The 19,389-nt window shown below is 41.9% G+C and overlaps 2 protein-coding genes across 7 annotated transcripts in view; one reads left to right on the forward strand and one right to left on the reverse strand.

Annotated features, from left to right (window-relative positions):
• CP (ceruloplasmin) overlaps positions 1–8,040 on the forward strand; it is a 58,848-nt gene extending 50,808 nt beyond the window's left edge. Inside the window, exons 19-20 of one of the 3 annotated variants that reach the window (XM_060197538.1) lie at positions 5,032–5,133; positions 7,588–8,040. In XM_060197538.1, coding sequence (XP_060053521.1) covers positions 5,032–5,132 — 101 coding nt within the window. In that variant the 3' untranslated portion in view covers position 5,133; positions 7,588–8,040. Of the gene's footprint in view, positions 1–244; positions 1,306–5,031; positions 5,134–7,587 lie in introns of those variants that run through there. The other 2 variants (XM_060197539.1, XM_060197540.1) reach the window with 2 other exon arrangements.
• HPS3 (HPS3 biogenesis of lysosomal organelles complex 2 subunit 1) overlaps positions 1–19,389 on the reverse strand; it is a 42,755-nt gene that overhangs the window by 3,661 nt on the left and 19,705 nt on the right. For 2 of the 4 annotated variants that reach the window (XM_060197544.1, XM_016185996.2), the window contains exons 7-16: positions 18,203–18,357; positions 17,829–17,937; positions 14,329–14,510; positions 11,969–12,140; positions 10,771–11,004; positions 8,117–8,302; positions 7,585–7,773; positions 6,227–6,334; positions 3,567–3,773; positions 2,147–2,237 (exon numbers count right to left, since the gene is read on the reverse strand). In XM_060197544.1, coding sequence (XP_060053527.1) covers positions 2,147–2,237; positions 3,567–3,773; positions 6,227–6,334; positions 7,585–7,773; positions 8,117–8,302; positions 10,771–11,004; positions 11,969–12,140; positions 14,329–14,510; positions 17,829–17,937; positions 18,203–18,357 — 1,633 coding nt within the window. Of the gene's footprint in view, positions 1–2,146; positions 2,242–3,566; positions 3,774–6,226; positions 6,335–7,584; positions 7,774–8,116; positions 8,303–10,770; positions 11,005–11,968; positions 12,141–14,328; positions 14,511–17,828; positions 17,938–18,202; positions 18,358–19,389 lie in introns of all 4 variants that reach the window. The other 2 variants (XR_009551538.1, XR_009551539.1) reach the window with 2 other exon arrangements.

Genomic DNA, 19,389 nt, shown 5'->3' on the forward strand with positions numbered 1-19,389 from the left:
GTCCTATTTAACAATGATGACATCAATAACAACAACAATAATAACTGCAACAATAAAAAACAAGGGCAACAAAAGGGAAAATAAATATTAATTTTTTTTTTTAAAAAAAGATAGAGATAGGTAGAAGTTTGCAGTTGTTTAATGATTCTCAACTAATACACTTTGCCCCCTATACAACATCTGGTTCTGATTGTTTAGTGATATTATTTGTGTGTCTTAACTTGGTGGTGCTACTGGTCTTTAGGAAGCAGGGGTCCTGTGTGCTGCCAGACACGCTGAAACATCCAGGAGACAGACACAAGGACTAAAGTATTACTGGGTCCATAGTATCCATAGGACCCGGGCTGGACAAGTGCTGTGTTACAAGACATAAGATCCACTCTGTGTATAGTTCAGTGCAAACACACTTGAAAGGCACGGGACAGTGGAACATTTCAAGGAATGCTTACAGGTAAGTTAAGAGTTCAAGAGCTTATCGACCGACATGGCTCAGATGAGCCCTTAGACTAAAGCTGTCAATGAGGAAGATGTGAAGGGATCCACCAGCACAAATACACGTTCAACTCAAAATTATGTGACCAGTTTGATGCAAGAGGGGCAAAGCAATCAAGTGGCACTTAGCACAAACTCACTTTCTCATCTCCTCGACTGCAAACACACTTTGCTTAAATGGGGGATCTTCAGAACAGCACTTCTTTATTTTTAATTTTTTTAAATATCTCCCCCCTTTTTGTTGTTCCCTTGTTATCATTGTTGTTGTTATTATTACTGCTGTCATTGTTGTTGGATAGGACAGAGAGAAATGGAGAGAGGAGGGGAAGACAGAGAGGGGGAGAGAAAGACAGACACCTGCAGACCTGCTTTACCGCCTGTGAAGCGAACCCCCTGCAGGTGGGGATCCGGGGCTTGAACTGGGATCCTTATACTGGTCCTTGCGCTTCAAAACAGTACTTTCAAGCGGCCAACGGCTCTGCCTAACATTAACAAGATTAATGAACTCAGCTGGAAAATACAACTTCAACACAAGATGTACACTGATATCAATACAACCATGCTCTTTGCCGTCAGCCAACAATGGACTAGTGTGAAGTGTAACACTCAAGATAAAGGACCCTGATATCCACGTATCTATCAGGATTTAGTGGCTGGATAATGGCAATTCAAACAATAGTATGCTGTAGAATACTGCAAATTTAGTGACACTCAACTTTTAAGTCTTACAATTATGCTAATGATAGTAACAACCTTCATTTCCTACATGAAATAAATGAAGCACGTAGATCATCAATAAAAAATATAACTGTCTCCATGGCTACTCAATTTTTTTTTTAATATTAAGGTTGTGTCCTTCTATGATTATGATAATTTAAGTGTTTAAAAAAAGCATTAGACCTGGGAGCCGGGTGGTAGCACTCCTGGTTAAGTGCACATAAGTATGAAACACAAGGACAGGCTCAAGGATCATGTTTCGAAGCCCCGGTTCCCCCTGCCTGCAGGGGGGGGGGGGGATTGCTTCACAGGTGGTGAAGCAGGTCTGCTGGTGTCTACCTTGCTCTCCCCTTCTCTGTCTTCCCCTCTTCTCTCAATTTCTCTCTGTCCTAATCAACAACAACAAAATGGGGGGGAAAAAAAAGATGGCCACTGGGAGCAGCGGATTTGAGCAGCCCCAGTGACAACCATGGAGGCAAAACCATCAGACCTGGGGAGACTGGGCAGTGGCACAGTTGGTTGAATGCACATGCTGCCACGTGCAGAGACCTGTGTTCAAGCCCCTAGTCCCCACCTGCAGGGGGAAGCTTCACTAGCCGTGAAACAGAGCTGCAGGTGTCTCTCTATCTCCCCAATACCCCTAAGTTTCTCTCTGTCCTACCAAATAAAAAGTACTAAATACTTATTTTTAGAACTACCTTTAAAAAAAAAATCATCTCTGTAACTAGAAGAATTTGCTGAATATCAAACATGATACGGGAGTACAAAAATAGGTCCTCCAATTAATTTGGCTGAGACTCTCTTCACCCCATTTGAAAATCCCATGAAAAAACTAGAGAAAAGCAAGCTTTCAGCAAATTATAAAGACTAAGTCAGACTCCCCGAACTGAATTTGTGACCAGGCCAGGACAAAAAAAAGGGGGGGGGGTCACCTTACCTTTCAACGATGACAGGTAGAGCTGACATCTCTCTCCACCGCATTTCATTCGCTGACAAAGTTCAGGCAACAGTTTTTCCCACCACAAAGTCTATCTTGGGAAAAATGAATCAAGTTTTAAGTTTGACACATTTTATGGGAAAGGAACCCAGCTTTGTTCAAACAGAAATTACACCAGCAGCCGCACTTCTGCTTCAACAATAATATCAAGTCAAGTTTAGAACCTGAGCACCTTATAAGCTGTATACTGCACAAATGTACATGGCTCTTTTTGTTGTTGTTGTGTGTGTGTTTATCTGTTTTTTTTTTAAAGACATGGTCTGTTATCACTGCTTAGATGGTAAGAAGGACAAAAAGGAGGCTGGGCAGAAGTACACATGGTTGAGCACACATATTACCATGCACAAGGACCTGGGTTCAGGCTCCCAGTCCCAACCTGCGAGGGTCAGGGGAGCTTCACGAGTGGTGAAAACAGTACTGCAGGTGTCTCTCTTTCCGTCTCCCTATCTCCTCTTCCCTCTCAATTCACTTTGTCCTATCAAATAAAAAGAAAAGAAAAGGACTCATGTCTAAAACTCTTCTAATTTCTAAAGACCATAGAGCACAGAAAATATTTTCCCACCATATTTGTTTCCAAAAATTTCAGTTTATACTCTACTCTATTTCCAAAGAAGCTATTTTTAAATTTTTTAAAAAAAATTTATATTTATTTTTCCTTTTGGTGCCCTTGTTTTTTTTTTTACTGTTGTTGTAGTTATTATTACTGTTGTTACTGATGTCATCGTTGTTGGGTAGGACAGAGAGAAATGGAGAGAGGAGGGGAAGACAGAAAGGGGGAGAGAAAGATAGACACCCGCAGACCTGCTTCACCACTTGTGAAGCGACTCCCCTGCAGGTGGGGAGCCGGGGGCTCGAACCAGGATCCTTATGCCGGTCCTTGTGCTTTGTGCCATGTGCATTTAACCTGCTGTGCTACCGCCCGACTCCCCCAAACAAGACAGTTTTTAAACAAGTTGTGAGTTATGAAGGTAACATACCACCACTATGCATTTTTTAAATTATCTTTATTTATTTGACAGAGACAGCCAAAAATCAAATGGAAGTGAGAGACAGGGAGATAGGAAAAAGACAGAGAGACACCTGCAGTCCTGCTTCACCACTTGTGAAGCTTCCTCTCTGCAGGTGGGGACCAGGGGTTTGAACCTGGGTCCTTGCACAATGTAACGTGTGCGCTCAACCAGGTGTGCCACCACCCAGCCCCTCATCACTATGCATTTTAATAGCCTGTAACAATACCTAAAAGACATATTACTTATGTCCTTGAGGTTGGACCATCTTAACATCTCTGCGTATAAAGCAAAAAATCACCAACTCCGGTTGCGACTGAGCCAGTCTAAAGAGCATGACAGGAAAAGCATACCCGACTGTCTTCTTTCAGTTCATGGTTAGCGTAAGGAATGACGGCCTCTGGGCATCTCTCTAATAGCATGTCTATGCACCAGTCATACTCTTTCAAACGAGTACGACACAGAACATGAATGCTGAGGCCAGTGGCTGTGTCTTCTGAGAGTGGCTCCAAGGACGGGATAATGGAAGCTATGTCAAACGAAGGACCACATATAAGAGACTATGGACAGAAAAATGAGATATTATGGAATGAGTCAGCCACAAGAGTGAAGCACAACATCTACAAAACAACAGAAAAAACACACATCAAATCCCACTTATGGAAGAAAAAAAAAAAGCAATTTTATAACACATACACAATAGTAAGTCCCAAGTGGACTAATGTGCTGAATATATCTAGAACCACCTCTAAGTTTAAAGGACAAGAGTCTAGGTGGGGTGAGGAGGGTTGGGGCAATGGGGCACCCAGCTGAGCACACATTACTATCTGTGAGCGAGCACCTGGGTTCAAGCCTCTGCTCCCCACTTGCAGAGGGAAGCTTCATAGTGATGCAAGTCTGCAAGTGTCTCTCTTCCTCTGTCCCTCTCTATCCCCCTCTCCCATCTCAACTTCTATCTGTCCTATCTAGTAAAAATATAAAATAAAATAAAGGAAAAACATAAAAAGAAAGCAAAAATGGCTGACAGCAGAAGTGGATTCATCATGCAGGCGCCAAGCCCCAGCAATAAATAATAAATAAATAATATCTGTTTACTAGAAAGTAATATAATTTTAAGTAATATTGTATTTGGTTTGGATAGATTTCAAATGAAAACTACTGGACACACCTAAAGACTTGAGGAAATCATCCACACTGCTGTCAGAGTTCTGTCCAAAGGTTGTTACTACAGAGTTATTATAGTGTTGAGAAACCAGAAGTAATCGATATGTCCAGAATGGATGAGCACAAAACTTATAACATGTTCATACAACAGACAACTACATAACCATCAAAACAGTTTCAAAGGCTAATGAATGAGAAGCTATCCATAATAAAATGAGTGGAATACCCAATACAAGGTTAGTTTGAACACGATCGGTTTTGTGAAGTCCACACAGGCATATATGCACATACAGACATGTCTTTTGGAAAGCAAAGACATTTGGAATACAGATTAGAGGAGTGGGAGAACAAAGTTCACTTATGAGCATACGCCACACAAGTCACCAAAACCCAAGTTCAACGTTTAATAAAACTAAAGTGATTGTTAAGAACTGCTAATCATTTATATCATTTCACTTACTACACTTCTTCTGAATGACAGACGAGGTACTATTCAGAAGTTTATCAATATTTTGCTTTTAAGCTCTTAAGCTATAAATACTACTGTTGATTCTACCACCAAAACAATGGCCATTTCCCCCTTTTCCTGGATAAAGTGGTCACATCCTGATTTTCTTCTTTTTGTATCTTTTTTTTTTTTTTTTTTTGCTACAGCAACTTCTCAGACTCACAGGATATGGAACATGAGCTATTCCATCATAGCCAGCATGATGATTTTACTTCAGATATCTTCTAAGGAGTGGCTAGGAGAATAAGGTTGGTTCCTTTCCTTCCTGCAAGTTAGATAATCACTTTCATCTGAATAATTCCCTGACAATAAGATGGCAAGCACAAAATACTGTAATAATGTCCCGTTTGGAGGCTCTTCCAACATGAAGGGAAACTGTTTCCCTATTTGACTCCTGGTTGATTAGTAAACAGATGGGACAGGAAAGGACATATCACAAGTAGCACAAGCCATGCCAAATAACACTTCAATTAGCCACGGGCTTTATTTAGTTATATGGATCTCTCTCTCTCTCTCTCTCTCTCTCTTAAACCAGAACACTGTTCTGGTTTATGGTGGTGCCAGGGATTGAACCTGGGACTTTGAGAATATCTTTGCATAATCACTATTCTATCTATCCCCACCAGTATCTCTCTGTCTCTCCTATTCTCTGTCTTTCTTACCCTCTAGGAAAAAAAAAATAATTAAAAAAAAATTTTAATCACAACAATAAAAGCAGCTGAATGTTTGCCAAACTTTGATGTCATAAAGTATTTTGAAACACATACTGAAAATAAAACAAAGCAGTCACGTACCTTGGTGATGCTCACTCACTGACCGATGAAGAAATCTGACTTCCTCAGATACTTCCAACAGATGAAGGGACCCCCAGAGCTCCTGGCTGTGTCTGACTATGAACTTTTAGCCCCCACAGTGCTACAATAAGTTAACAGGACACATGAGGTCTTACCAAATTAAAATCTTAGACTTTGGGGGCCCCCTTCCCCAGATCCCTAGCCCACTAGGGAAAGAGAGAGGCTGGGAGTATGGATTGACCTGCCAACATCCATGTTCAGCAGAGAAACAGTTACAGAAGCCAGACCTTCCACCTTCTGCACCCCACAATGATCCTGGGTCCATACTCCCAGAGGGATAAAGAATAGGGAAGCTATCAAGAAAGTGGATTGGATATGGAGGTCTGGGGGTGAGCACTGTGTGGAAATGTACCCCTCTTATCCTATAGACTTTTCAATATTTCTACTTTATAAATAATTTTTTTTAAATCTTAAGACTATAGTACACAAACCCACATACACACACACACACACACACACACACACACAAAGAGGCATTTCTACTTACTTGTAATTTTGAAAGGTCTTCTGAATATTTTCTATCAGGTGAAGGGTTGGATGATATTAAGATATTAACCCATGGGTAGATCAAGCCGTAATGACCACAGGCATTTATCTAAAATGTAAGAGAAATTCCTTGTGAACAAGATACAGCAAGACTTTCTTTATGCATTCTACAGAAGGCAGGCAATTGCTAAGCCTCTGTCCTGCTGGTTTACAGCTTCCTAAGAACAGAAAGGAGATACATTCCCTTGAGAAAAATAGCAGCCGCTGCTTCTCACTGACTAAGTCTGCACTAAATACTGCTTTGATCTTTAAATATCCCAAATAGCCATCTTTTAGCAAAAAAAAAAAAAAATAAAAAAATAAGTGTTTTTTAAGTTACTAAATATAGCAGTAACTTAACTGTACTATAGGGAATTTATTTTATTTTATTTATTTTATTTGTGAGAGAAATGCAGAGAGAGAGAGAGCGAGAGAGGGGAAACACCAGAGCACTGCTCAGCTCTGGCTTATGGTGGTGTGGGGATTGAACCTGGGATTTAGGAGCCTCAGGCATGAGAATCTGTTTGCATAACCATTATGCTATCTCCCCCACCAGGAATTCTTATTTCTAATACTCTCCTTGGAAGCAAAATCTCTTCCATGAGATAAGACAGTTCACATCAATCTTCACTTACATTCAAGAAATTGGAGACTCTTCCAATGACCTCATGAGAGGCAAAGACATTTGGACCAAACAAGGAGCAGAAAGGGCAAAGAAAACTGTCAGGGCTGCTACTTTATTGAGGGCTACAGACCAGCCAGCTCTCATGGGTACACAGCAAGGAACTGGGGGGCTAGCAAGGTCATTCCTCTCCCATCAGGAGGTCTATCGCTGTCTCTTACCTCGTGCTCTACTTCATGACCACCCCCTGAGGGTGGAGACCATGTTTCCTCTACTCTGGCTATGAAGGACTGCAAAGGACTTAATACAGAGCAGGAGGTGGTAATCTACAGAACATCTGACTCCCTCATAGACATGTCCTTTTTAATTTTATTCTTTAAATTTATTATAGAAAAGAACAGGGGAGGGGTGGTGAGAGAGAGAGAGGAAGAGGACCAGAACATTGTTCTGCTCTGGCATAAGATGGTACTGGAGATTAGATCCGTGGCTCTCTGGGGCCTCAGGCAAGCAAGCTGGCGCCCTCATGGTCTGAGCTATCTCCCCAGCCTGACAAGCGTTACGTTTTTTTCACTCCTGCTTAAATGATACCCTTGATAACATAAATGAGACATGATATTAAGCCAGTAAAAGAAAGAAGGAACATTTATGTTAATGTGCACTGTAGAAGGTTAATGTAACATCTCACCCCACTGTCTTACCAGATCCTCTGATGTCCTCAATGGCGTGGTGTCTGGGGGCTGCCTATTAGCCAGTCTCCAGATGTACTGGGATGTCAGCTTGAGGAAGAGTTCCTGAAGGACCACATCTGGGATACACGCCACCAGCTGAGCTTCCCAAAAGTCTACCAAGAGCTGAGGAATTACACCTTCACTGTTACCGCAAAGCACCTTCAATACAATAAAATAGGTCCCCTCTTCTCAGTTAAATGTGTTTAAAAGACTGTCTCAAAGGCATACCTTCAAGTGGGTCCTGCACTTAATAATTCCCCTCCAGCACTAGGGCCACGGCGAAAGCACATTTAGACATTTTAATGGAAGACAGGTTTCTATGTTGCACAAATATGACTTCTCCAGGCCTGGTTCTTTATCAGTACTTCAGTTTATAAGCTGGTTGCATGTAAGTCTGTTTTTTTCAATAAACTGATGAAAATGTCACCAGTCTTATTCTTTCCTCCACTCCCACCAACTTTATTGGGGCAAACAGAACAAATGTATTTTCAAAGGGCCAAACCTTGAAGAAAGAGTCTGCCTCTTCAATTTCAAGGTGGTGGTTCTTCTGTAAGCCCAGGATGGAAGCTACCAGCAATCCTGGCTGAGTCTCCTTCAAGTGAATGGCAAGTTCTGTTGGGATAATCTGGCCCTTCTTCTGTTGAACTAATAGCCGAGGCTCCAGAGTAAAGCCACCTACCAAGTTCATCTTCAAACAGAAAGGAAATTTAGCAACAAAATATATATTCAAGTTATCCATCTTGGGAACACATGCTAATGTATTCAATATTCCATGGCTAGACTATTAGTAATTTAACCTCATCCTCCCCCCTCCTTTTAATTACAAAGACTAGTTCTCAGTCTATAGGACATCACTGCTACTGTTTTTAAAAATAAGAATTATGGGAGTTGGAGAGTAGCACAGCAGGTTAAGCACTGGTGGCACAAAGTGCAAGGACCGGTGTTAAAGGATCCCGGTTTGAGTCCCGGCTCCCCCCTGCAGGGGAGTCACTTCACAGGTGGTGAAGCAGGTCTGCAGGTGTCTATCTTTCTCTCCCCCCTCTGTCTTCCCCTCCTCTCTCCATTTCTCTCTGTCCTGTCCAACAACGACAACAATAACAACAACAACGACGACGATAAGCAACAAAGGCAACAAAAGGGGAAAAGTCGCCTCCAGGAGCAGTGGATTCTCAGTGCAGGCACCGAGCCCCAGCAATAACCCTGGAGGCAAAAAAAAAAAAAAAAAAAAAAAGGAAAAGAAAAAGAAAGAAAATTCACCTTTCTAGAACTCGACTCTTCAAAACAGAAAACACTTCAACAGTGACCTCTCTGATCATAACAAAAGGTATCATGTCAACAGCCATAGAGCACTTCTGCACTTTTTCTTCTGGAAACCAATGCCACTCTGTGAGCATCTGACTGCGGTTAGGCAATGAGAATATGAGAGTCAGACGGCCGTCTTCAAATCCTGGCTCCACCACTCACTTACCAACCATCAGACCCTGGGCACAGACGTTACCATTCTGTGTTTTAGTTCACTCATCTGTATAATGGGTATAGTAACAGTACCTACCCCTTAGCACTGCTGTAAGAATGAACTAAGGAAACAAATTCAGGAAGTTGTCAATAGGCCTGGGACATAAGAAGTACTATATCTTTATTTCTTCCATGAATGGTTAATATTTGACTCATGCCCCCTACATGGTCTCTCTTCCAAAGCTACCTTTTTATGGACAGCATTCGCAGACACAATCTTTCATAAAAATCCTTTGTGATTTTCCCCAGATTGGGCTATTTTTACAACTCTCAGACTCCTGGGGCTTAAGGTTAATATCCTACCTGATGGACTTCAATATACATCACTCAACTCTGTTCCCAGTGAACACAGCACAGAATCGATCATACATGGACACACATGATCATCCCAGATCATACTATGCCCATTACAGCAATGGCTCAGTACTTTTTCTTTTTAAAAATATACTCCTTAAAAATTTTATTTTTAGTATTTATTTATTTACTGCCACCAGAGCTGCCGCTGGAGTCTGATGCCTCTGCTACAAATCCGCCACTCCTGTTGGTCTTTTCCATTTCTCTCTCCCCTCCCCCACTTCTTTATTTGATAAGACAGACAGGCATTGAGAAGGGAAGGGAAAGGGAGGAGGGTGAGGGGTGAGAGAGAGGGAGGGAGAGAGATCTGCAGCACTGCTTCACCACTAGTAAAGCTTTTCCCTGCAGGTGGGGACTAGAGGCTTGAACCCAGCTCCTAGCACATGGTAATGTATGTGACCAACCAGGTGTGTCACACAGCCCAGCTTCTCCAAAGATTGATTGATTTGATTGATTGATTGATTGATTTTGCCTCCAGGATTATTGCTGGGACTCAGTGCCTACACTACGAATCCACTGCTCCTGGAGACTATTTTATTTTAATATTTATTTATTTATTTTCCCTTTTGTTGCCCTTGTTTTTCATTGTTGTTGTAGTTATTACTGTTGTTGCTACTGATGTCGTTGTTGTTGGATAGGACAGACAGAAATGGTGAGAGGAGGGGAAGATAGAGAGGGGGAGAGAAAGACACCTGCAGACCTGCTTCACCACTTGCGAAGCGACCCCCCTACAGGTGGGGAGCCACCATCCTTACGCTGGTCTATGTGCTTTGCATTAGGTGCACTTAACCCACTGCGCTATCACCTGACTCCCAGATTTATTTATTTTGTAAGAAGGGCTTGTCTCTGGCATATGCAGTGTCAGGGAGGGAACTTGGGGTCTCGTGTACTTCAGGCCTGCAAGTCCTACACTCTACCATTAAACAACCTCCCTGCTGGCCATCCTCTCATTCTTACTTGTTTCATTTCCCAGTTCCAAAGCCCCCAAGCTGTCCCACTGAATAGTAACTTTAATTTCTTTTACAATTAAGAAAAAACAAGGGACTGGGTGGTGGCTTACCATGTATAAGGACCTGGGTTCAAGCCCCCCTCACCCAGTACTTACCTGTAGGAAGGAAGCTTCAAAAATGGTGAAGTAGGTGTTTCTCCTTCTCCATCTCCCTCTCCCCTCTCAATTTCTCTCTGTCTCAATCCAAAATAAATAATACAACTAAAAAAAAAAAAAACAAAAAAAACGCAGCTCAGCACCTCAGCATCATGAGGTGCCAGGCCCCCAGGGTGGCCTACCTCTGTGTGGGCTTTCAATTCATTTCTGCACAGGTCCACATCTCCCATTTTCAAAGCCACTGCTGCCTTAGTCAGTGCCACTAAGATGGCTGAGCACCTGGAAGAATCCAGCTTCATTAGATAGTTCAGGGCCGTTAAAGGGTCAATCTTCTTCATGGAAGGAGTACAGAGAATATGGGGCAGTTGCTTCGGCTCAGCCACATGAAACATCTGGACCACTCTTGCGGCTAGCTCCTTTGGGGAACAGGAGTCAGAAATGAAGGCTGTTAGCCAACAGAAAGCCACAAAGAACAGGAAATGCAAACATTCCAACTAGGGGGAAGATGAAGATAAGATCTTATCAGTGACCGGTGATGGGTTGGCTGAGTTTACTCTGGAGAAAAAGCAGTGGAAACACAGATGGATTGTAACTAGAACCAGTTTTAGCACACGTCCAGAAGAAAACAAATAATTGATTGAGTTCATTCAGTAGTTCATTGTACAGAATCAGAGTTTAACATAAAATATACCTAATGAAATTTAGATGAGAAAAATCTCATTTCTCTGAAGGCCTTACAAATAATCTCCAGCATCATGAAATCCAACTTGCACACTTGAATGCAATTCACTTTCTAAGTGCGGAAGGACTAAAAGTCTTAATAATGTCTTAAGGTCACTGGATCAGTGAAGCTTTGGACACTCGGGGAGCGGGGCAACCAGGATTATGGGAAGGGAGGCAAGGTCATTCACTCTCCTATAGGCATGTCACTGTTGTTCTAGTTAGATCACTCAACTGCTCTAGAACAGTTCCTCATCGGTCTAATGCGAAAGCATGAGAACACAACTCTTTTAAGTTCCTGTCTAAGCTATAAACCCATGATTATTAATAGAGGGAAAGACACATTACTTATGCTTTTTAGAAAAAATAGAAAAAGACGGGGTCAGGTGTCGGCACACCTGGTTAAGGCACACATTACATACAGTGTGCAAGGGCTCAGGTTTAAGTCCCCGGTCCCACCTGCAGTGGTGAAGCAGGGCTGCAGGTGTGTCTCTCTGTCTCTCTCCCTATCTCCTCCTCCTCTCTCAATTTCTCAATCAAAAAGGACTATGAGAGAAAAAAATATCTGGAATACGACTTTTTAAAAGGCATTACACACATTGCAGAAATGCAAAGTGAAAGAAGATTTGATGAAACTGGAAACAAAAAAACTATATTCACCTCACTTAATTCTTCATCCAGGTTCTCATAAAGTGAATGATTAATGTAGAAAAGCAACCCCTTCTCATACTTCTGTGATCCAGCCCAGTCCACGCGGGCCAAGACTTCAGCCACGGACAAACCAGACATCTTATAATACGGTAAGGCGAGGTGGGAATACTGGGTGTCAAGTCTAAGGGAAGGAAGTTAAAAAAAAATAAATTGAAACCTCAGAATTGTTATGTTTTAAGACTGGACGGCTGGATATTCCATAATAAAAGAGATCACACTTTCTATTGACATAAACCTCAAAATACTTCTCTAAAGCTAAAGTAGCTAGAGTAAGTTCCTAAGACTATTTTGCAAAGCCATTATTATTATTATTATCTTTTTTGCCTCCAGGGGCAAAAAAAAAAAAAAAAAAAAACTGTGCAGACTCGGGGCCTGCACTGCGAATCCCCTGCTCCTGGAGGCCATTTTTCCCATTTTGTTGCCCTTGTTGTTGTTGGACAGGACAGAGAGGAATTGAGAGAGAAGGGGAAGACAGAGAAGGGGAGAGAAGCATAGATGCCTGCAGACCTGCTTCACCGCCCGTGAAGCGACCCCCCTGCAGGCGGGGAGTCGGGGGCTCAAACCGGGATCCTTAGGACAGTCTGTGTGCTTCCTGCCATGTGCGCTTAACCCAGTATGCTACTGCCCAGCCCCCACAAAATCATTCTAATGACTAAAAATACTCTATGGTTCCATCTGCCTGCTCATTTAAAAAAAAAAAAAAAAAAAAGGAAAACAAGTACATTTTTATATTCAAATTTTATTTCTAAAGGAACAGTGACTATAGATAGGAAATTTCTATTCTATTTATTTATAAATATGTCAAGGGGCTAGGTGGTGGCACACCCAGCAGAGTGCACACATTACTGTGTGCAAGGGTCAGGGTTGAAGCCCTGGCTTCCCCACCTGCAGTAGCTAAGTTTCATGAGTTGTGAAGCAGTGTTGCAGGTATCTCTCCCTCTCTCCTTTCTCTCTTGATTTTTCTTCTCTATCTCTACTCAAAGGAAAAAAAAAAGCCACAAAGAGCAATGGAATCCTGGTATAGGCAGTGATTGCCAGGGTTAACCCTGGTTGCAATTAAAAAAATAAAAGCCAAATACACACACACACACACACACATATACACCTATCTATATGTATTTACATACATAAAATTGTATTTAAAAGTTTAAGTAAGCCTATGAAGTGATCTTACTATTTTTTTTAAAAAAAGGAGAATTATCATTTTCAAAAGTAAAAGTCAGGGCTGGGCAGTGCTACATACCTGGCTAAGTGAACATATTACCACATATAAGGACCCAGGTTCAAGCCCCTGGTGGTCTCTTTTACTCTCCCTCTGTCTCTCTCCCTCTAAATAAATATATAAATATAAAATAGACAAATATATATAAATGTATACATACATACACCCATATATATATTTAAAAAAGAACTAGACACACATGCAAATAGGAAGTATAAGCAAGGGAGTCGAGTGGTAGCGCAGCGGGTTAAGTGCACATGGCACAAAGCACAAGGACTGCCATAAGGATCCCGGTTTGAGCCCCCGCTCCCCACCTGCAGGGGAGTCACTTCACAGGCAGTGAAGCAGGCCTGCAGGTGTCTTTCTCTCCCCCTCTTTGTCTTCCCCTCCTCTCTCCATTTTTCTCTGTCCTATCCAACAATGATGACATCAATAATAATAACTACAACAAAAATAAAAACAACAAGAGCAACAAAAAGGAAATAAATAAATATTAAAATAAAGAAGAAGTATAAGCAAAGGGTGGGGGTAGATAGCACAGTGGCTATGCAAAGACACTCTCATGCCTGAGGTTCCGAAGTCCCAGATCCAATCCCCCACACCACCATAAGCCAGAGCTGACCAGTGATTTGGTAAAAAAAAATATATACATATATATATATTTTTAAAAAAGTATAAGCAAAACTGGAGAAAAGTGAATCAATAGACTTTCATCAATGTTAACATTGTGGTTGTGATTATCTTACCAGGTTTGAGGCACATGGGATCTGCCTATTATTTCTTATAACTATCTGTGAATCTAAAAATGATTTAAAATGGTTATAAAAATGTACTTTATTCTAAGTATATCCCCCTAAAAGAAAAGCAAATAAGAGAGTAAATAAAAGTTTTAAAAAGCACTATTCATTCTTATGTCCTTTTCTGACATCATCATAAAAAAACATGAACTACTAAGACTGAAACCACAGGCTGGTCAGCCAGTCCTGGGCCATAAACAAGTGCACCTGCTCATGCATCAGCTGGTAAGCTAGGCACTCGAGCCCAGAGCTGGAGGCACCTCTCCAAGGCCCCACGCAGCATCACCAACCTGCTATAGCAGTCTCCCAAGTGTCCACAGCTTTCCTTAAACGCTCCTAAGAGCTCCTCTTTCTCTCCAGGTTCCAGCTGAGCAGCATCCATCAGGGCCGCTCTCACTAGCAGGTGAGCCTCACTAAGCAGGTGGATGCAGCTCTGGGTCTTGACGGTCTTGTAGGTATTGCTGTAGTCTACCTAAAGGAGAGAAGACAAACAGCTAATGACGGCCTTGTAGGTATTGCTGTAGTCTTCCTAAAGGAGAGAAGACAAACAGCTAATGTTCCCACACACTGGCTTCCACATTCCCGAGTTTCTAAGACTATATATCTTGTCAGTAGAGTAAGTATCTGGATACCCTACACGCTAAAAAAAAAAAAGTTCAATTATCACTAACCTGATAGGGCTTAGTTCATTTTTCCCTCCAAAGGGAAAAAAAAAAAAAGTTTAAGCACTCCTTTGTTAAACAGTGAAAGAGAAGGCACAATTTATTTATTTATTTATTTATTTTCACCAGAGCACTGCTCAGCTCTGGCTTATGGTGGTGCTGGGGATTGAACCTGGGACTTCAGAGCCTCAGACATGACAGTCTCTTTGCATAACCATTATGCTATCTGCACTTTAAATCTTCAGAAAGAGATTATTTCAGTTGCATTTGGTCAATCTAGATGCTGCTAAATCTATTTCTTGTATTCTTTTACTCACAATGGGCTTATAAAATTGACCACTAGCTAAAGTATGTGTTAATCTCAGTATTTCCAGACTCCAGTAGGCAAATCATCCAGATGAAGTCTGAGCTTTTCTTTTCTTTATTTTGATAGGACAGAGAGAAGTCGAGAGGGAAAGGGGAGGGAGAGAGGGAGAGAGACACCTGCAGCACTTCCTTCACTGCTCATGAAGCTTCCCTTCTGCAAGCGGGGAGGTGGGGATCGAACCTGGGTCCTTGTGCTGAAGTCTAAGCTTTTCAACTAGCAAGAAGACAGTGAAGCTGACTGGATAACGAGCATTAATTACAATGCCAGGGACAGATACATCAGCCAAGACCTTGAGGTGATGATCAAAATTAACACTGCTGATGAAGGTCTGATAGACCTCAAGTGCCTCCCATGTGCTACCTAAGACAGACACATCACCTATACAGTATCCTAGCCGAGAATGCATAGCATAATAGAATTAGGGCAGAAAAACCTGGGTGTAAGTTTTGGCACACCTGGTTAAGCACACACACTGCAGTGTATGAGGACCTGGGTTCAAGCCCCTGGTCCCCACATTTATGGAGGAAGTTTCACAAGTGGTGAAGCAATGCTACAGATCTCTCTCTTTCTCTCCCCCCACCCCACAACTTCCCTCCCCTCTTAATTTCTCTGACTCTATCCAATAAAAATAATTTGAAAAAATTCAGCAAAACTAAGGGATAGCCTCAAAATAAAGAAGGTGGACGAGGGAAATTACATTTTTCAAAATTGTCTACATCATCAAAAGGAAGGGAAAGCTGTAGACATATTCTAGATTCAAGGAAGCTGAAGAGATATGATGATTACATAACTAAATTCACTATATTGGATACTGAACATGGGGTGGGGTTGGGGGGTGACACTGCAGTGGAGCCACGACAGTGCTAACTGCCCAAATTGGAATATGAACCATAGACTAAAGTCCTCTGTCAGTGTTAAATTTACTGAAGCAAATGTCTATATTGTGGTTCAGTGAATGTCCCAGTTCTTAGGAAGCACATACTGAAGCCTTTAGGTGCAAAGACAAATGCAGTCCATATCCTACAATGGATTAGAAGGAAGCATCTGTGTCTATGTATCAAAGAGGCTGGGAGGACTGAGGCTCTGAGGACCCAGGTTCAATCCCCTGAACCACCATAAGCCAAAACAAAGCAGTGCTCTGGTACAATTAAATTATATTAAAAATAAAGTGTGTAAGGGGGCCAGGCCATAGCGCAGTGGGTTAAGTACACATGGCATGAAAAGCAAGGACTGGCATAAGTATCCCGGTTCGAGCCCCCGGCTCCCCACCTACAGGTGAGTCGCTTCACAGGCAGTGAAGCAGGTCTGCAGGTGTCTATCTTTCTCTCTCCCTCTCAGTCTTCCCCTCCTCTCTCCATTTCTCTCTGTCCCATCCAACATCAATGATAACAATAATAATAGCCACAGCAATGATTAAGAAAAACAACCAGGGCAACAAAAGGGGAGAAAAAAAAAAAGCATCCAGGAGCAGTGAATTCATGATGTAGGGACCGAGCCCCAGCAATAACCCTGGAGGCAAAAATAAATAAATAAAAAGTGTGTAAAAGAAAAAAAGGAAGTGGAAGCAAAAGAAGTCAACTGTTGACTATGGGAAACACACAGCTTCTTATTTGTGCTATTCTGATATCTATTTATATATATTTACAGCTGGGGCCTGGTGCCCGCAGTATGAATCTACTGTTCTCAGCAGCCATTTTTTCCCCCTTTTTTCTTTTTTTTATTTGGCAAGACAGAGATAAATTAAGAGAGGGAGATGGAGAGAAAGATATACACCTATAGACCTGCTTCACAGCTCAGGAAGCATTGCCCCTGCAGGTGGGGAGTTGGGGTTCGAATGCAGGTCCTTGCACATGGTAACGTGTGCTCTACCAAGTGTGCCACCACCCAGACTCCCTTTTCTGATGAAACTTTTCTGTAAGGATTCAAATTATTTCAAAATAAATAAAGAAAAAAAGAAATTCACGTAGCATAGGCAGCAGGAGGCTCACTTTGGGCCCCTTCCTCGAACGGGATAATCCTGAGACAATCTGCGGATATTACAAAGAAGAGTAACACTAAGGTCTCTCTCCCTGCTTCATTCCCTGGTTCTCTGGTTCTCTTTGCTAGAGTTCAAAGTAAAGGTCAAAGGCTATTTATTTTTAGACTCGTATAATAACCCTCAGAGGAGGGCAGGTGGGATTAAAAAATTTCATTTTAGGGGCAGGAGTAGACAGCATAATGGTTACTTTACGCAAAGAGACTCTCATCCCAGAGGCTCCAAAGTTCCAGGTTCAATCCCCATAAACCAGAGCTGATCAGTGCTCGGGTTAAAAAAAAAAAAAATTCATTTTACTGAAGGAAGTTCTACAGGTTCAAACTGAACATTGTTTCTGCCTCTACTGTACTCTGGACTGCAATAAAACCTTTTCCTTCTTCAGAAAAAAATGTCAGGAACTACAAAAGCAAGAAGGTGGTGGAAGCTGTACACTCTGCCATCAGGAAGCATCAGGAACCTAAGGAGATGTGACATCAATGATGTGAACCTAAAGTCGTGACATCAATGGCACGAAATTTCTACAAGAATTAGAAGTCTGGGGCTGGAGAGACAGCAACTGTTATACAAAAGATTTTCAAGCTTGAGGCTCTGAGGTCCCAGGCTTAATCCTCAGCACAACCATAAGCCAGAGCTGAGCAGTACTCTGGCGTCTATATGTCTGTCTATTTCTCTCTCTCATTAAAATAAATAAAATATATTTTTTTAATTAAAAATCTGAAAAGGTACCATTTCTTTGTACAGTTGTACTGGTGAGATGGTATTCACAATATACAAATTCCACCCAGCCTCAGCTACAGGAGGTATTCTAGGCTTCATGCTGGCATCTTTTCTAGAGCTAGAATCAAAGCAAAAGACAAGAATAAATAAATAAAACAATATCCAACAATAAATAAATAAAATATTTTTAAAAAGCATGTTCTAACCCTTTTCCCCCCTCTGGAAAAAGACCACCAGAGAAAAACCACACAATCAAAATTCTAGAATTAGCAAAAAAAAAAAAAAAAAAAAAAAAACCCAGCTAAGACACACACAAAAACAGACCAGCAACAATGGATGCCAGAAACTCAGGCAGAATTATCGGCAGGTGAGGGTTTGCTTACAGAAACCTCTTGGGAGACTCTCTTCTCTCAGGAGTGGCCTCGGGGTTTGCCTTGGTTAAAAGTATGATGTGGTTTTTAAAGTGGCAGATGGCCTTCAAACCTATGAAAAGTTGTATCCGCAAGGCACAGACATCCATGCTGACTGGAGGGCAAGCCTGGTAAAAGAAAAATCACAAATCACCAGCCATATAGTTACAGGCACTTCAATCTTCAAAACTCAGACTGTGGCAATCAGGAAAGTGGCTCAGTGGGTAAAATGCAGGACTTGCATGTGTGAGGCCCCAGGTTCAATCCTGGGCACAGCATGATACACTGATCTCAGTCTCATTAAATACATCTTTTTTAATTAATAGTTTAAAATATGTATTAAGTAAGTCTGCATCACATGTGCCAGAGAGATGCTCTGGTCTGGCTCATTCTCTTTTCCCCTTTCCCCACCCTCCCACAAATAAATAAATATAGATCTTTAAAAAAGAAAGAAAGAAAGAAAGAAAGAAAGAAAGAAAGAAAGAAAGAAAGAAATAAGGGGTGACAGGGGGTGGCACACCTGGTTAAGTACACATAGTGCTAAGCGCAAGGACACATTTAAGGATCCAGGTTCGAGCTCCCAGCTTCCCACCTGTGGGGGCAGGATATTTTACAAGCAGGAAGCAGGTCTACAGGTGTCTATCTTTCTCTCTCCCTCCTCTCTCAATTATTCTCTGTCCCATTCAGTAAAATGGGAAAAAAAATATCCATCAGGAGCAGTGGATTTGTAGTGCTGGCATCAAGCCCCAGCCAACAACCCAGGAGACAAAAAAAAAAGTGGGTTCAAGCAGTGGCATACATCACAGTGTATAAGGACCCAAGTTCAAGCCCCTGATCCCCACTTGTAAGTGGAAAGCTTCATGAGTGGTTAAGTAGAGCTACAGGTGTTTCTTTGTCTCTTTCCTTCTCTATCCCCCCACCCCTCTCAATTTATGTCTCTATCCATTAATAAATAAGAGTAAAAGAAAAATACAGCTTTATAAAAGAGAGAGAGGGCAGGGGTGGGTGGGTGGGGGGTGGCATACCTGGTTGAGCACACGCAAGGACCTGGGTCCAAGCCCCTGGTCCCTACCTTCAGGGGGAAAGCTTCACAGTGGTGAAGCAGGGCTGCAGCTGTCTTTGTGTCTCTTTCCCTTTCTATCTCCTCCTCCCCTCTCAAT

This window comes from Erinaceus europaeus, chromosome 9, assembly GCF_950295315.1.
Source record: "Erinaceus europaeus chromosome 9, mEriEur2.1, whole genome shotgun sequence".
Taxonomy (NCBI): Eukaryota; Metazoa; Chordata; class Mammalia; order Eulipotyphla; family Erinaceidae; genus Erinaceus; species Erinaceus europaeus.